Below are 18,131 nucleotides of genomic sequence, written 5' to 3' on the forward strand. Positions count from 1 at the left end.
TGTCCTTGGGTGTTAGTTTCATATTACGTTATTGTATACTCCACAAATGAGTGAGTAATTCTATGTCTGTCCCTCTCTTTCTGACTCATTTCACTTAGCATGATACTGTCTATGTCTATCCACTTACAAGCAAATTTCATGACTTCATCTTCTCTGACAGCTGCATAGTATTCCATTGTGTAGACGTACCATAGTTTGTTTACACATTGGTTGTTGAGCTGGTTACAGTAGATCTCGGCTTCTGGACATCTTTGTACATGAGATATTTCAGTGTCTTTACCCCTTAAGTGAAAGCTTATTGGATGTAACATCACTGTACTGATTCACGCTTATTTTCTAGGACTGGGGATGAAACTTAAGTGATAGAGCATAGAACTACATATGTGAGGCCCTGGGTTTGATTCCTGGCACCCAAGCTTATGCATTGTGTGTGGCTTCCACAACTATTGCAATAATAATAAGAATAAGAATAAGAATAATAAACAAAATAATTTCCAGACATTTTTATTCTGCTTATTGTTGCAGCTACTGTTCGGTGCTGAGGATGGCCTATATTCTCCCACTCAGCCATGTCTCCCGAGTAACATCCTTTTAAATCTGTCTTGGATAACATTACTGTATCTCTTCACATCAGATTCTTTTCTTTTTTTTGCTTTTTTGGGTCACACCCGGCAATGCACAGGTGTTACTCCTGGTTCTACACTCAGGAATTACTCCTGGCGGTGCTCAGGGGACCATATGGGATGCTGGGAATCGAACCCAGGTCGGCCGCATTTAAGGCAAACGCCCTACCTGCTGTGCTATTGCTCCAGCCCCCACATCAGATTCTTGATGAAATGACTGGGTAAGGGTCTCAACTATTTTTGTTGTTGCTTGGGCCAGACCTGACCTGACTGTGCTGGGCGCTGCTCACAGCTCTGTGCTCAGGATCATGCCTGTGGTTCTCAAAGGACCAGGCAGTGCCAGAGGTCAAACTCAGGCTCCCGCATGCAAAGCATGTGCTCCAGCCTTGGGATCTCTCTCTGGCCAAGGACATGTTATTTCGGAGGGTAAGGAGGCAAACCCAATGATGTTCAGCGCTCAGTTGTGGCTCTGCACCCAGAGATCACTCCTGGCAGGCGTGGGGGACCGCACGGGATGCCAGAGATTGACTCCGGGTCAGCTGCATGCAAGGCAAGCGCCCTACCCTCTGTGCTTTTGCTTCGGCCCCTATGATCATGGAAGTTTTTTAAAAACCACTGTAACATTGCATTGTAACATCACATACGTTTTAAGTGGTGTTATTGAAAATCAGTATGTATAAATATACTATGTTAAAGTTGACCACGGAAAGTCTAGTTCAGTCATTTTTCTAACGTTTCCCCTTGTATTGACTTACCCAGTTCTCTTCTTCCTTCCCTTTCAATTGGTCTTGTAGTCCAAGTTTATCTAGTTCACTACATATAAGTGAAATCGCATGAAATCACATGTTTGTCTTCCCCCAGGGTGAGCATTTTTAAGACTTTTGGTACAAATTACCACGTTATCTTTGTGGAACCCTGTTTCATTTTAGTTTCTTTCCATACTTAATAATTTCTCAACAAATGCACGAGTTTCTTTGTAGTATCAGGGACTAACCCTCAAGCATGTGTGAGGCACCTACTCTCCACTGAACCACATCTCTGGCCCCTGTCTGAGAGCCTGTGTTAAAATTTAAGGTATGATGCTTTTTCACATGACCTGAGCAAACATTGGCATTGATTTTTCTGAAGTAGTGTATGCTTTGATCAGCACTCGAGGGCTAATCCAAGTATACTGATAAAACAGAATATTAAAGTTTCACCTTTCTTTGAACCTGATGAGATTTCTGCTTCATTTTCACCTATTGCAATGTATTTTATCTGTTAGGGTGAATTACAGTTTCATTTCCATTCATTGATTTTTTCATTAAGATAAAAATTTAAGAGGGAATACTTTGGGGGCCAGAGACACACGGCAGCAGGCAAAGCTCTTTCCTTGCGTGCAGCTGACCCGGGTTCAGTCCCTGGCACCCATGTGATACCACAAGCCCCACTTGATTCCTGAGTGCAGAGCCAGGTGCTGCCCAAAACACGAACAAAAAGAGGAGTATTTTCAACATAGAATAAGAGCCAGTACAGGAAAATATTTATTATCTGATGTCAGTTGATATCCATGTTAACATATCAATTTAAATTGTTTTCAAGGCACTGTGATTTACAGAGTTATTCATAATCGAGTGTCCAATAGCAACCGAGTCCCATTGTCAACTTCCTTCCACCAGTGGTCCTAGTTTTCCTCCCACCCCACCTGTCTCCAGTTTTAAAACTGACAGCCAGTTTTATTTTGGCAGTGTCATTCACATTACTGTTATTTATAAGGTTTCCAGCTCGGCACTCCCCCCAGAGTGACCACCTTCCTCCACTGCTTTTTCATTTTTACTTGACTCGCTGTGAGATAGAGCACTACAAAGCTGTTCACGACTGGATTTTAGTGATGCAGTGCTCGTGCTCCAGCACTCATCCTTCCACCAGTGTAACTTCCCAGCACCAGTGTCCCCAGTTTCCCTCCTGCCCCTCCAGGCCACCCCAACCCCCTCCTGTCTCTATGGCAGGCACCTTTCCTCTCTCTCTCTCTCTCTCTCTCTCTCTCTCTCTCTCTCTCTCCTCTTTTTGTTCTCTCTCATTTTAGACATTATGGCTTGCAATATAGATCTGAAAGGTTATCCTGTATATCCCTTTACCTGCTTTCAGCACTCAGTTCTTGTCCAGAGTGATTATTTCCAACTACTGTTGTCATAAAGGACCCTCTTCTGTCCTGACTACCCTCTTGTCCCCCACACCCTTGTGGTAATCTCCAGCCATTGACCAGTCCTCCTGGCCCCTTTTCCCTGACCTTGAATATCCCTCCACCTCTGTCTTAGCACCGTCCTCTCCATACAACCCTCCCTTCCCTCCCCTGTGGTCTGCATCCTACTGGAGTTCTGTTTCTGTTGTCTTTGGGTAATTATTATTCTGCTACTGTTTTTGTTATATCCCACAGATGAGATCATTCTGGGTCTGTCTCCACCGTCTAACTCCACTCAGCATGATACTCTCCAGATCCACCCATCCAGCAGCAAATAGCATGATTTCATCTTTCCTTACAGTCAAGTAGTATTCCATTGTGTTTACATACCACAATTTCTTTATCTAGACATCTGTTCTTGGGCACTTGGGTTATTTCCAAATTTTGGCTATTGTGAATAGGGCTGCAGTGAACATAGAATGCAAATGTCTTTTCTAAATACATTTTGGGCCCTTGGGATAGATGCCAAGAATTAGAATTGCTGGGTCATATGAAGCTGAATTTCTAGTTTTTGGAGAAGTGTCCATATTATCTGATAAAACAGTTTTTTGATATACAAAAATTATTTTTGAGGCAGGGTTAGAAATCAATTCACATAGAAATGGAGAAGTAATTCAGTGTATGAACAGTTCTGCTGATCATGGACTTGAAATTATGCAAGATTATTGAATAATTATGTACTGATATATAATATAAATAAAACTTGTAAGACTAAGAGGTATATAAACCAAATTATATTGTGGGATGAGTATGGTTTTTACCTTTCTTATTCTCATTTGTTGAAAAATGGTTAGCTAGGGGCTGGAGAGGTAGATATACTAGCAGGTAGGACCTTACACATAGCCAACCCAGATTTGATCCCTGTACCCCCATAGGGCCCTGCTAGAAGTGATCCCTGAGCTCAGAACCAGGAGTAAGCCCTGAGCACTGCCATTTGTGGTCTAAAAAGGGTGAGCCAGTCTTTAGGAGGCAGAAATAAAGACAGAAAAATGAAAAGAAGGGGCTGGAGCAGTAGCACAGCAGGTGGGGCGTTTGCCTTGCACGCGGCCAACCCGGGTTCGAATCCCAGCGTCCCATATGGTCCCCTGAGCATGGCCAGGGGTAATTCCTGAGTGCAGAGCCAGGAGTAACCCCTGTGCATCGCCGGGTGTGACCCAAAAACAAAAAAAAAAATGAAAATAAATATCATGGTCTTGGTTGGAAAAGTAGAGAAAGAGAAAGTGGTTAATATATAAACTTAATGTGATTTGGGGATACTTTGTGCAAACCAATATGTTGAAAATGAATGTCAACCAAAAATAGAAGAAAAAAACTCCTAAGTTTATTTATATATGTGTTTATGATTTAAGTTTTAAAATTTTACTTTGTATCATCTCTCTAAAAATATACATATATTCAGAGCGAGCAATTTCTTTTTGAGAAATTCCACCACAGATGTACTGGTAATTATGGACAATGATATATAAATGAATACCCACATGGTAGTTGAGAAGGGTTCAGGGATGCAGCCCATCCTGTTTTGAGGGGCCCACCCCAAAGGGCACATGTTTTGTGTGCAGGAGGCTCAGGTTTTGTCCCAGGTCTCTTGAGCCCTGCTGGGAGTGACCCTTGAGCGCTGTTAGGAGCACCCCCAGTACAGGGCATAGAGTAGACCCTGAGCACCAGCTGGGGGGGTGGCTCAAAAATGAAACAGAGGGCTGGAGCAATAGCACAGCGGGTAGGATTTGCCTTGCACGCGGCCGAACTGGGTTTGATTTCCAGCATCCCATATGATCCCCCGAGCACCGCCAGGAGTAATTCCTGAGTACAGAGTCAGGAGTAACCCCTGTGCACCGCCGGGTGTGACCCAAAAAGAAAAAAAAAAGAAACATACAAACAAAATATAGTACCTGTGTTGAGAAATAGTGTTAAGTTCTGTGGGAGTCGAGATGAATAAACAAAGCCAAGTCCCTTGCTGTGGTCTCCAGTGAGAGGAAATGATGATATATTTGTTACTGGCTGAAAACCGAAGTGGGCTAATCGTGTGGATGGGTCTGTGAGTTCTGATTTAGACAGAGTGGCTGGGGAGGGCCTGTCTTAGAAGGTGACATTTGAACAGGGACTTCAGTGACTTGAAGGAATGAGCCACCTCGGAACTGGGGGCAGTGGGGGGGGGGGGGCCCTTTCCAGGTAGAGGGGACAGAGAGTAGATGCTCTGAGACAGGAGCAGATCAGGCAGTCCAGCCAAACAAGACTGGAGAACCGTGAGAAGGGGAAGGTGCGGGTGACGCCAGGGACAGGCCGGTCTCGGGCGGCTCAGGCCTCAGAAGGAGCCTGAGTTTCAGGAAGCCGCCGGGTTCCTACTACTTTCTAGTATCTTACTCGGGTTTTAGTGAATATTTCTCTAATTACTTGGTGTTGGGGTGATAGTACAGTGGATAGGGCACTTCCCTTGCACACAGCCAACCCAGGTTTGATCCCTGGCATCCCATATGGCCCCTGAGCACTGCCAGGCATAATTCCTGAGTGCAGAGCCAGGATTAAGTCCAGGCCTGAAAGAAAGGAAGGAAGGAAGGAAGGAAGGAAGGAAGGAAGGAAGGAAGGGAGGAAGGAAGGAAGGAAGGAAGGAAGGAAGGAAGGAAGGAAGGAGGAAAGGAAGGAAGGAAAAGAAAGGAAGAAGGAAAGGAAGGAAAAGAAAGGAAGAAAGAAGGGAGGGAGGGAGAACCTCTTCATTCTCCCTATTCTAGTAGCTATTCTATGTAGCTATTCTAGTCTGCAGTCTATTCTAGTCTGCATGTATGTAGCTATTCTATGTAGCTGTTCTAGTCTGCAGTCTATTCTAGTCTGCATGTATGTAGCTATTCTATGTAGCTGTTCTAGTCTGCAGTCATATTTAAGAACTTCTACTCTGGGGACCAGCGCTATAGTACAGCGGGGAGGGCACCTGTCTTTTACATGGCCAACCAAGGTTTGATCCCTGGCAACCCAAATGGTCCCCCGAGCCCCACCAGAAATAATTCCTGAATACAGAGCCAGGAGTATGCCCTGAGCAATGCCAGATGTGGCCCCAAAACAAAACAAAGCAAAACAGCCTAAGAATTTCTACCATGACCGAGGCTGGAGCGATAGCACAGCGGGTAGGGCGTTTGCCTTGAATGAGGCCGACCCAGGTTCGAATCCCAGCATCCCATATGGTCCCCTGAGCACCACCAGGGGTAATTCCTGAGTGCAGAGCCAGGAGTAACCCCTGTGCATCGTCGGGTGTGACCCAAAAAGAAAAAAAAAGACATTGTATTTAGGGGCTGGAGTGATAGCACAGTGGGTAGGGCGTTTGCCTTGCACGCGGCCGACCCGGGTTCAAATCCCAGTATCCCATATGGTCCCCTGAGCACCGCCAAGAGTAATTCCTGAGTGTAGAACCAGGAGTAACCCCTGTGCATCGCCGGTGTGACCCAAAAAGCAAAAAAAAAAAAAAAAAAGAAAGAATTTCTACCATGACCTTCCAAAATAGGTTAAACATAAGCAAGCATATACATTTATTTATTTATTTTGATTTTTGGATCACACCCAGCTATGCACAGGGGTTACTCCTGGCTCATGCACTCAGGAATTACTCGTGGCGGTGCTCAGGGGACCATCTGGGATGCTGGGAATCGAACCCGGGTCGGCCGTATGCAAGGCAAACGTCCTACCCCCTGTGCTGTTGCTCCAGCTCCTCAAGCATGTACATTTAGCTTTATGAAATAAGTGTGCTTGTCACTGTGCATTGCCCTATGAGCTCTGCTTTATCTGAACGCCACGGAATTTAACATGTCTTGTTTCCAATATCATTCAGCATTTTACATTTAAAAGATCCTCTTTCAGGGTCCAGCAAGATAGTACAGCAGGTACACTTGCCTTTCCTGTGGCTGACCCTCATTCAATCCCCAACACACATTATGACTCCTGAGCACTCCCAGGGGTGATCACTGAGCACAGAGCAAGGAGTAAGCCCTGAGCACCACCAGATGTGACCCTAAAACAAAAACGAGCAAGCAGAAATTTTGTTTAATGCTAGGATAGTGAAGGAATTTTTTTGTGGTCGTGTGTGTGTGTGTGTGTGTGTGTGTGTGTGTGTGTGTGAATTTTAGAGTTAAAATGTCCTTTGATCAGAGAACATGATCTGAATAATACTAATTCTTTGGAATTTGTTTAATTTTTTTTATTAAGACACTGTGATTTACAAAGTTGTTCATAATAGAACTGTTTCAGGCATGCCGTGTTCCAGCACCAATCCCACCACCAGTGTCCCATTCACTCCACCAGTGTGCCCAGGTTCCCTCTCACCTTCCAGCCGGCTCCCTTGCCCTTGGCAGGCATTTAACAAGTTTATTTCAGATTACCTGCTGCAATAACTTAAAGGAAAAGCAAATTGAATTACCAGAAAATAAATCAATACAAGTCAATTTGTGATGACTGGTTGATATGTTTTTAATCTTTCTTCACCTAGGAGAGGACACCCATGTGCACCTTTAGTGCTCAATGCCACACGAGGGCAAGTTTCTCTTGTCCTTTAAAGGAGCTCTCTTAGCACTTGCAAAACCGGTTTCAAGGCTGTGACTTCCCCAAGCTTTTGTCTGTCCTTGAGGCTCTGTATGGTACCTCCAGATCTGAATAGAGCATTCGTGGCATTCATTTCGATGAGTTTTTGTGCGATATTCTCCCATACTCTCCTGGCTCTATACAGTCTCATTTGATGGACCTGCCGTACATCCTGTGGGCTTCCCTTCTTTGACCTTGCTGCTTTCATATTCTGTCTTTATCTTTGCCTTTTGTCGTTTTGAATAAAATATGTCTTGGATTTTTCCTAATTGAGTCTGTTTTCACTGGGACTCTTCAGACTTTTGGATCTCGGTGCCTGTAATCCTCAGCTCTGGGCAATTCTTACTGATTTCTGTAGCTATTGTTTCTCCCTAACGTTTCCTTTCCTGTTCTTCAGGGACCCTGATGATTCCTCTTGAACTCACCCTGCAGGTCTCTGCTGTGCTGTTCATTTCTTCTCAGGCTATCTTCCACCTTCTGCCCTTTCCTAGTTGTTTCTTCCTTCTCCCCTTGGAGCACTTTGATCTTCTGCTCAGCTGCTGTTATCCTGCTACTCAGAGCTGCGATGGAGTTTTTAAATACCACCTGTCATGCTCTTCATCTCTGTTCCTTCTGATTATAATTTTTTTTCATTTCAACTCATATTTTCCTGTGCTTTGCGACCTGTGTGTGCTATTTCTCTGAGCTCCTTGGTCTTCCTCGGTATGGTGTCACTAAAGACACTGCCTGAGGATTTACTGAGCTGCTCGACCTTGTTTACTTCTTCGATGATACTTTTGCTCTTTGAACTTGGTGGGCTTCTACATGTTTTCCCTATTGTTTTTCTAGTGTTCTTGCTGTGTTGGGGTGAGTCCTGAAAGGCTAATCCCTGGAAAGATACTGAGGGATTAGCCAGAAGGTTGCTGTCTTTCTTCTCTGCCTGTCCTCACAGAATGGCAGGAAGCGTAACTGTGCGCAGCATGTAATTTGCTGAGTAGGTCTGTCACCGCAGGAGCTGTGGTTTAGACCCTTAAGACGGTGCAGGTCAGGTTTGTAGGCTGCTGGGAGGGGCTCAGCCTCCAGTTCCTGGAGTAGGCCCCTTGATGTCAGCAGGAGGCATGCCTCACCTGTGGGATGGGGGCGCAGTCAGCAGGAGGTCAGCGCTTTGGAATTTATGAAAACTTCCATGCAGTTACCTAGCAGACTTTGGTGACTATCCCATATGTACTTGAAAGGATGCACTCGCCATTTGTTGAATTGCATTCTCTAATTTTGATTATTTTTATTTGCTTGAGCTATGGGTTACTTTCTGCTTTGTATGAGCTCTCCGCTATGATTATTTCCTTACTTGTTTCTCATCCCAGCGGTTGTTGCTTGTGGGTTGTTATTTTTTTTTTGAGACTTCATGTGAGATATCTATATTTTAAGGTTAGTCTATAGAGCTGATCTTCATTAGTTGTAGATTCTGTATTTGCTTATGTGCATGTTGCTGAAAGTTACTTGTCACTCCCAAATCAGTGTCCACAGTGTTTCCTGGGTGTGCCCGGGGCAGTGGAAACTCTGAGTCATTGGATGTGCTTGTTCTCAGCGGAGAGACAATTCCATTTTTCTTTTCTGCTAAGGGTCCCTGTAGGCAGTGCTCCGGGTCCAAGGGTTCCAGTTATATTGGCTACCTGGGCCAGATGCTGTGCTGCTCAGGCCCAGCAGGGTCCAGGGGCCACCGGGGCCACAGCATGCAGTGCCAGGGATCAAACTTGAGGCTTTGCACTCTAGTCCTTTGAGCTATCTCCCCAGTATTCTACCTTCTCGTTGCAGCTCTCATACTGTAAACAAGGACCCTTTCCTAACTCCTCTCACCTTTTTTTTTTTGTCTCTCCTCACATTTTTTTTTCTTTTTAGTGATTTTTCACTATTTAAAATGGGTCCTAAGCATAGTGATGATATTTATCTGGTGTTTCTAAATGCAGGAAGGCTGTGGTATGTCTAAGGCAAAAGTACACATGTTAGATAAGTTTTCTAAGGTATGAATTATGTTAGTGTTGGCTTTGACCCAATGTTAATGTTATCAACAGTCTGTATTAAATAAGGTTCTTTAAGTAGGAACACAAGCTTTTGTACTTTTCAGTTGACATTAATGTTGTTTCCAGAGGCTTGCAGGCGTCCACCTTTAGGCCGGAGAGTATGCAGGAGCCCCAGGTCCCATTCTCAACATGACATAGCCCCCCAACCTCCAAGTACCACCTGGACCAAACTTGAGCACTAATCTGAGAGTAGTCCCTAAGCATCACCAGGTGTTTCCCCAAAACTCAACAGCAACAAAAGTAGGAGTCTTCGCTGTCTCACCAGCAAAATTAAAAGTTGAGTTGACATGAACAAGATGGGGGGGACCAGCAACACTAAATGATAGAGTATTGAGGTGCATGTATTGTATGTGTGTATGTGTGTGTAAAAAGATATGACTCTTAAAGATCGTAAGAAATACAAATACCAGTTGTGATATGTATAATTTATCAAAAATTAAAATAAAAATGCATCATTTTCAAATTGGCAGAGAAAAAGGCAGTGCATCCAAGGAGAGTAAAGAAAACAGTTCTTGTATTAACTTCTATTATTATTATTATTGTTATTTTGCATTTGGGGCTACACCCAGCAGTATTCAGGGGTTACTCCTGGCTCTGCACTCAGGAATTACTCCTGGCCAGCTTGGGTGGCCACATGGGATGCCAGGGGTTGAATCCTGGTTGGCCTACGCATTGTACTATTGCTCTAGCCCCATAGAATCTTTTATTATATGTTGTAATATTTGGTAGGGATAGTGCCCTCATAATTTTTGTTTTTTCAGTGTCTTTTCTGACTGTTCCTGAATGTTCATTTTTTATATGTATTTTAGCATCAACTTGCCTAATTCCCTAATGGAGTTTGTTAGTATTTTTATTGGATTTGATGTTTATAAATTAAATTAGGAAGAACTGTAATATTTTGATGTTGAGTCATCCTCCCAAGAGTAGGGAATAGCTTTCCAATTTTTGTCTACTGCTGTCTTTCCAAGAGTGTTCAAAATGTTTCCTGGCATTTTTCCTGCAAAAAAAAAATGAGTTTTTGTACATTTCTTATTAAATTTATTCATATGTGCTTACTCTTTTCTTGATCACTATTAAGACAGTTTTCTCTGTCACTGATCTTGTCCTATTTATTATCTGTGGGTATGCAGGTTATTGATTTTGCTATTAATTTTATATCCCGTCATCATACTGAAGACTGTTCTTACTTGAGTGGGTTTTGGGGGGGAATTAAGTGAGGCATTCCTGACTTAGTGCTCAGGGAACATGCTGGCATTTAGGCTCGGGGGCCATGCTTGGGGGTACTCAGGGGACTATATGGCGTGCCAGGATTTGAACCAGTGTTGAAGCTGCAGCTATGTGTGAGGCAAGTGTCTTAACCTTTGTACTATCTGTCTGGCTCATGTGTTTGTTTTATCCCTTTTTTTTTCCCTAGAGGTTCTTAGGTATTCTCTCTGCAAATATATTTTTCTTTTATTATTCTTCAGTCTCTAACTATTCATCTAATTCCTTGGCTAATGCACTTAGTAGAGTGTTGAACACTAGTGGAGATAGGGGGTGTATTTGCCTGATTCCTGATGTAGTAGAATGATCTCAAGTATTTCTCTGCTAAATAAAATATGGGCTTAAAGACTGGACTTCTGGGGCTGGAGCAATAGCACAGCGGGGAGGGCATTTGCCTTGCACGCAGCCAACCCAGGTTCGATTCCCAGCATCCCATATGGTCCTCTGAGCACCGCCAGGAGTAATTCCTGAGTGCAGGGCCAGGAGTAACCCCTGTGCATCACCAGGTGTGACCCAAAAAACAAACAAACAAACAAAAAGACTGGGCTTCTTTGTTACAGAGTTCTAAATATTTGCATAGAATATGGATCATAAAAATTGAGGGAAGATTGCTATACAGGCTGCTTTGTATGCCTGTGAGATTCTAGGGGACATTCAAAAGTTGGAAGGGTTCATGTTTCAACTTGGCAGTAACAGGGACATGGCCATTATGATGAGTCATCAGATTTTTACAGAAAATGACTTTCATGCATGATTATAGTCACAGATAAAATGTTATCTTTGTATTTGTCTTGTAGTGTGTGCTCTACTTATGGAGTTTAAAGATTAATTATCCCAAAACATTGTTTCTGCTTCGAGGAAATCATGAATGCAGGCATCTAACAGAATATTTCACCTTCAAGCAAGAATGTAAGTATGACTGCTTGCCCAGTGCCCTTTCAATTACTGTTCAGCCAGAGCCAAAGTGAATCACGCAAAAAGGACACTAATGGGATTCAAATGTTTCCTGTGCCTTTGTTTTTGTTATAGTGTTGGGGACTGACCCGAGGGTCTCACACATGGCCCACATCTGTGGCCCTAATGTTTTTTCCTTTTTCCTGGTAAAAACCAGGATTCTACCTTTTAAAACATGTAACTTGAAAGTGAATGTTTGGAGGTTCCCCCATGCTTATAAGCTAATACATCTTGGGATGAGGGCGGATAGTAGAGTGGTTAGGGCGATTTGCCTTACACGCAAGTCAACTTGGATTCAATCCCCTGCGTTCCATATGGTCCCCCCGAGCCTGTCAGGAATGATCCCTGAGCACAGAGCCAGGAGTTAAAGCCTGAGCCCCGCTGGGTGTGGCCCCAAAACAAACCAGACAGGGATATCTAAAAAGAGATTTTTAAAATTCTCCACAAGCATACCACCCAAAGATAATAACTTTTACTGACTACTTTGGATAGAGTTTGCTCTTTTCTGTTTATATAATGAAATAGTTCATAGATGTGTGTATATTTAAAATATAATTGGAATCATATGGGCTGTTTAATGCATTCTTACTTTACATAGTAAAATTTTCCAAGTCATTTAGTATTTCTGAGGGCTGGAGTGATAGTCCAGGAGGTGGGGCGCTTGTCTGGTGTGCTGCTGACCTCAGTTCTGTCCCCGGCACCACAGATGGTCCCCTGAACACCAGCAGAAGTGATGAAAGCCAAGAGCAGCCCCTGAGCATTGTAGAGTATGATTCCAAATAAATAAGTAAAAATTAAATATTTTTAAACGTGATTTAAAATAAATTACATTTAAATTTATTAATTCTAAATTTATAATTAATTAAACATAAATTAATAAAATATTTTAATTTTATAATAAAATAATTAATAATGAATAAAATTAAAATAAATTTTATTTATTTTTTGTGGAGGGTGGATTGGAGTGATAGCACAGCGGGTCGGGCGTTTGCCTTGCACAAAGCTAACTCGGGTTCGATTCCTCCATCCCTCTCGGAGAGCCCAGCAAGCTACCAAGAGTATCCCATTCCACATGGCAGAGCCTGGCAAGCTACCCGTGGAGTATTTGATATGCCAAAAGCAGTAACAACAAGTCTCACAATGGAGATGTTACTGGTGCCCGCTAGGGCAAATCGATGAACAACAGTGCTGCAGTGCAGTGCTTTTGTGGAGGGCAGAGAGGAGCACACCCGGAGGTGTTCAGGGCTTCCTACTGCCTCCGTGCTCAGGCATCACTCCTGGCCAAGTTCGTGGGACCATACAGAACGCTGGAGCCAAACCTGGACGGAACCCTACCCATTGTATTAGCTCTCTGACCCTGAAACATTACTGCAGGGGGTTGTTTTGCATTATTCTCCCGAGGGTGAAGGAGATGATTTCAAAGGGCTGGAGCACGTGCTTTTCATAAAATACACCACTTGATGAATGTGCCATTATATATATAACAAGGTTGCTTCTAATTACAAGTAATTTTGTGAGGAATTATTAATATAATATGCAATACAGTATGAGGACTATTTGGAATATTTGGGAGAACTTGCCCCAGAGCCTTTGCATTTGTTTCTAGCTTTTCCAGCTATGTTTATTTATAAGCTGTTATAAGTTGTATACATCCTTACTTCAGAATGTTTCCTTCAGAACTTTTCTTCCTGGATTGCTTTCTCAAAATTAAAGTCTCATCTTTTCAACCCTCATATTTTTTATAGTCTCTGTTGACACCTAATTTTGAAACATATTTAATATATCAAATTTACATGGTTTTTCCTATATTTGTTTATTATCTTTCTGTTACCAAATTTAAGTTGTGAGTTGCCAGGGGTATGTTTGTTCATTGTTATTTTCCCAGAACATTACCTAATAATACATTGATTTAATTAATTTGTTGAATGAATGATCATATGATTTTTATCTTTAGGACAAACTCTTAGAAGAGAATTACTAGTTTTTGATATATACTGTAAGACTTCTGATGCATACTCTAAATGACCCTCAGAAAAGAAAACATTTAATTATGTTTTTGTTTAGTTTTGGTTTTGTGGGGGGGGGCCACACCCAGTGATGCTCAGGGTTTACTCCTGGCTATGGATTCAGGAATCACCCCTGGGGGTGCTCAGGGAACCACATAGGATGCCGGGGATTGAACCTGGGTGGGCTGTGCACAAAGCAAATACCCTCCTGTACTATTGCTCCATCCCCATTAAGTATCATTTTGTACTCTAAAGAATTTTTGTGTTTTTATAGCGAAAATAAAATACTGAAAAAAATTATATTTCCTGCTTCTAAAATGTTGGGGGCCAGAGCTGTAGTACAGTAGGTTGGGTGTTAGGTGTGGCCTGAGAAACAATTCTATTAAATTATATAAAACTCTGTTTCAGAGAATTCAGATTATTATTTCTCAAAATAGTGCTGACTCTCAGATCAGTTGGACTTACCCAGGAGACTCCCCCCCACTTTTTTTTTTTTTGACAAAGCATAATGATTCATAAGCCCCTTTCAGTATAGAGGTGGAGCCTCTGCAGGTCGTCTGAGAATCCTGCCACCGCAGAGATACGCTCACAGAAAGACGATGAGAAATGACATTTTTAGGAATGTGCATTGTAGCCAAAAAAGAAAGAAAAATCTAGACTTCTAGATGTTGATTCTCGGGATTGCTAAAGGGAATGATTGATAATACACAAACAAACAAAATGGAATGCTAAGCGTGAGTTGGAAGCTCAGGGTGGGTCTGGATGTTCTGATACAGTGAGATGTTCCAGTTTATTTGCAGGTGGAAGAAATCACTTGCAGAATGTGTTTAGTGTGTTATCTCCTTTGTAAGTTAAAACCGAATGACAAATGACGTGCAGGAGAAAATCAGTAACCTGATTACTATGGGGAGTGAAGTGGAGATACTTGCACTTTTCATTCTGTGTTTTCTGTAGGACTGTTTGAGTACCTTTCCGACACCCCCGTGACACTATTATAAACATTAACTGGTTGTTGGGGAGGGGGTTGGGACTGCAGGTGGCAGTGTTGAGGGGCTGTGCCCAGGTGCCAGGGGGACCATGCAGCCCTGGGGATCAAACTGGGGCCTCTCAGAGGCAAAGCAAATGCTCAACCTGTTGCACCTTCACTCTGGCCCCTCAGTTTTGTTTTTTTTTTTTTTTTTTTTTGCTTTTTGGGTCACACCCAGCGATGCTCAGGGGTTACTCCTGGCTTTGCACTCAGGAATTACTCCTGGGGGTGCTTGGGGGACCATATGGGATGCCGGGGATCGAACCCGGGTGGGCCGCGTGCAAGGCAAACGCCCTACCCACTGTGCTATCGCTCCGGCCCCCCTCAGTTTTGTTTTTTATAGGGGCCACACCCGGCAATGCTTGGGATCGTGTAGGCCCGACAGTGCAGTATCCGGTCTGGCAGTGCTCAGGGGGCACTGGCCCCCACTTCCCAGAGGTTCTGGGGTGCCATATGCTGCCAGATTGAACTCAGGGTCTTGCCATTGAGCCGTATCTCCTTGGTACAGTTTTTGTTTGGTTTTAAGGTAACATTTATGTATTTCTTACTGTGTTTTAGATTTTTTTAATTTGTGTGTGTGTGTGTGTGTGTGTGTGTGTGTTTTCTTAAGTTTAATCAGTTTTAGAAAATGAAACAGCAGGTTTGGGGAATAGTTTAAGTGTCTCATTTTGGCAAAATTTCTTCTGTTGGGTATTTTTTTTTGTTTTGGGGCCCGACACAGCTGTACTCAGGACTTGCTCCTGACGCTGTGCTCAGGGACCACTCCAAGTGGGACTTGGGGGACTCGTGTGGTGGTGGGGTGGGGGTCTGAGCCCAGATTGGCCACATGCAAGACAAGCGCCTTACCCACTGTATTCTCTCTCTCTCTCTTTCCGGCCCCATTAGTGCACACTTACACCAGTTTCTTTTTCCCTTAGCCACCAAGACAGTCCTGTTTTATTCTAAAGCTGCATCTGAAATGTAAATAAAGTTTGGAGCAAGCACACAAATTCAAGCACTACTTTAAATTTTATTGCTGTATGAAAAAAAGCGCTTTTGTATGGGTATCTTTGCATGGGTATTTTTGCTGATAAGCTGGTCTGTCTTAGCGGGTTTTTAGAATCAGCACCTTATAATTACTGCCCGGGAAGCTCCTTCCAGTGTGCAGCTGCAGTCCTGTTAATAGTCCTAAGGGGCAGGTGGAGGCTTATTGTTCTAATAGCCATTCTTACATTCTTTTTCTTTATATTATAGAGGTTGTATTTTTTCCCTGATAATTTTCAAGTCTAGGGATTGTGACAAAATATTAAGTTACTTTTCTTTTTTAAAGAATTTTTAAAAAACCAATTTTAAAAAAAATTTTTATTAGGAGGCTGGAGCGATAGCACAGCAGGTAGGGCGTTTTCCTTGCATGCAGCTGACCCAGGTTTGATTCCCAGCATCCCATATGGTCCCCTGAGCACTGCCAGGAGTCATTCCTGAGTGCATGAGCCAGGAGTAACCCCTGAGCATCGCCGGGTGTGACCCAAAAACCAAAAAAAAAAAAAAATTTTATTAGTAAATCGTCATGAGGTACAGTTACAAACTTATGAACTCTTGTGTTTGCATTTCAGTCATACAGTGATCCTTTACCCATCCCTCCACCATTGCCCATTCTCCTCCACCAATGTTCCCAGTATCCCTCCCACCACCCCCACCCCATCCCCCACCACCCCACCCTGCCTCTGCGGCAGGGCATTCCCTTTTGTTCTTTTTGACATATTTTATCTTTACAAAATAACTTATTCTAATGTGCTTGGAAAGCAAGATAGCCTAGCACTTTAAAAAATTTCATTTCAAAGCTCTAAATCCAGATCTCAAGAGTTAATTTATTCCTGTTTCCACAAACTGTTGTGTTTTTTTTTAACAATTGCTGTTGACTTAAGACAGGGTCTAGAAACTTCTGTAATATTGCTAATGAAAACAGCATGGGGGTGGAGAGATTGTACAGCAGGAAGGGCTTTTGTCTTGCACACGGCCAACCAGGATTGGATCCCTGGCATCTCATATAGTCCCCCAAGCTCCACCAGGAGTAATTCTTGAGTGCAGAGGGAGGGGTAATCTCTGAGCATCACAGGGTGTGACTCAAAAGCCAAAACAAAAAAGAAAGAAAGAAAAATAATTAAAAAAAAAAAAGAGTAAGTCCTGAGCATAGCAGAACATGGTCCAAAACCAAAACCAAACAAAAATAGAAAACAGTATAGTTACGGTAGGCTGATTTTTTCAGTTTAAAATTGCTTGTTGTTTCTTACATTATTATGGTGGTAACAAAGACAGGTAATGTATAAAGTATTAATAAAGTTAAATATTTTGTAGATTTTTTAAAAAATAATTGCACATCTTCATATAAAGATGGCATGATCTCTTTAAGCAAGTGCAAAATTGTACATACATATGCTCTACAGGTGCAAAAAAAGAAAAGGACACTGCCAAAGTGAAATAAACTATCTACCTGCAAGATATTGAATGATATCTTTGTCAAAACAAGATTTTACTTGTTTATAGTAAGGACAGGGTACTGTGTATCTGTATATTTTTGTATTGTTTTGCACTTGCTTGAAGAATATTTAAACTCTAGTTAATGGTTAGTGCCAGATTATTGTTTCTTCCAAATGGTCTGTATCTTGCTAATGTATTACTGATTCTGGTTAGAACTGCGACAGCCAACCCAGAGGTTTTCAGGGCTTCCTCCTGGCTCTGCACGCAGGGGTCACTCCTGGCGGGGCCCAGGGGGCCATAAGGAATGCAGGGGTCAAACCCGAGTAGGTCTCCAGGGAAGGTACAAGGCAAGCACCTTACCTGCTGTCCTGTCTCTCCAGCCCCAACCTCAGGGTTTTTATTTTGTTTTGGATCGCTTCTGTGGTGCTTGGGGTGACGCCTGGTGCTGCCTAGGAAATCATGCAATGATGGGGAATAAACCCAGAGCTCCCACACACGAGGCGTGGGCCCCCGCCCTCTGAGCCCTCACCAGCCTTTCTCGGGCTTCCAGGGAAGATAGTCAGTACTGGCTTCACAGGATTTCTGTGAGGATTAAGTGCAGAAATTTTATTGTTAGCACTTTGATAGTACTACTGAAGCCAGACACTGTCCAAAGCATCATATATTTATATAGAGATAGATATAAATTTATTTACCTTCAGAACAGACTTGCAATTGAAGTAGGTATTATTTGGAGATCCATTTATAAAACTGAGAAAATCAGTTAAAGAGAGTGAAGTATCACGGCTCGCAAAAGGTGTAGCTGAGGTTTAAATCCAGGCATTCCTTTGAATGCAGACTCCAGGGGGCTGGAGAGTAATACAGCCAGTAGGGCTCTTGACTTAATTGCGGCCAATCCCAGATTTGATCCCCAGCATCCCATATAACTCCCTGATAACCGCCGGTCGTGATTCCTGAATG

The 18,131-nt window shown here is 42.9% G+C and overlaps 1 protein-coding gene across 1 annotated transcript in view; it reads left to right on the forward strand.

Moving 5' to 3' along the window:
• Positions 1-18,131, forward strand: part of PPP3CC (protein phosphatase 3 catalytic subunit gamma) — a 91,104-nt gene that overhangs the window by 38,922 nt on the left and 34,051 nt on the right. The window contains exon 4 of the mRNA XM_004610196.3: positions 11,525-11,636. Within this exon, the coding sequence (XP_004610253.1) occupies positions 11,525-11,636 (112 nt within the window). The remainder of the gene's footprint in view (positions 1-11,524; positions 11,637-18,131) is intronic.

This window comes from Sorex araneus, chromosome 7 (genome assembly GCF_027595985.1).
Source record: "Sorex araneus isolate mSorAra2 chromosome 7, mSorAra2.pri, whole genome shotgun sequence".
In the NCBI taxonomy this organism is placed as follows: Eukaryota; Metazoa; Chordata; class Mammalia; order Eulipotyphla; family Soricidae; genus Sorex; species Sorex araneus.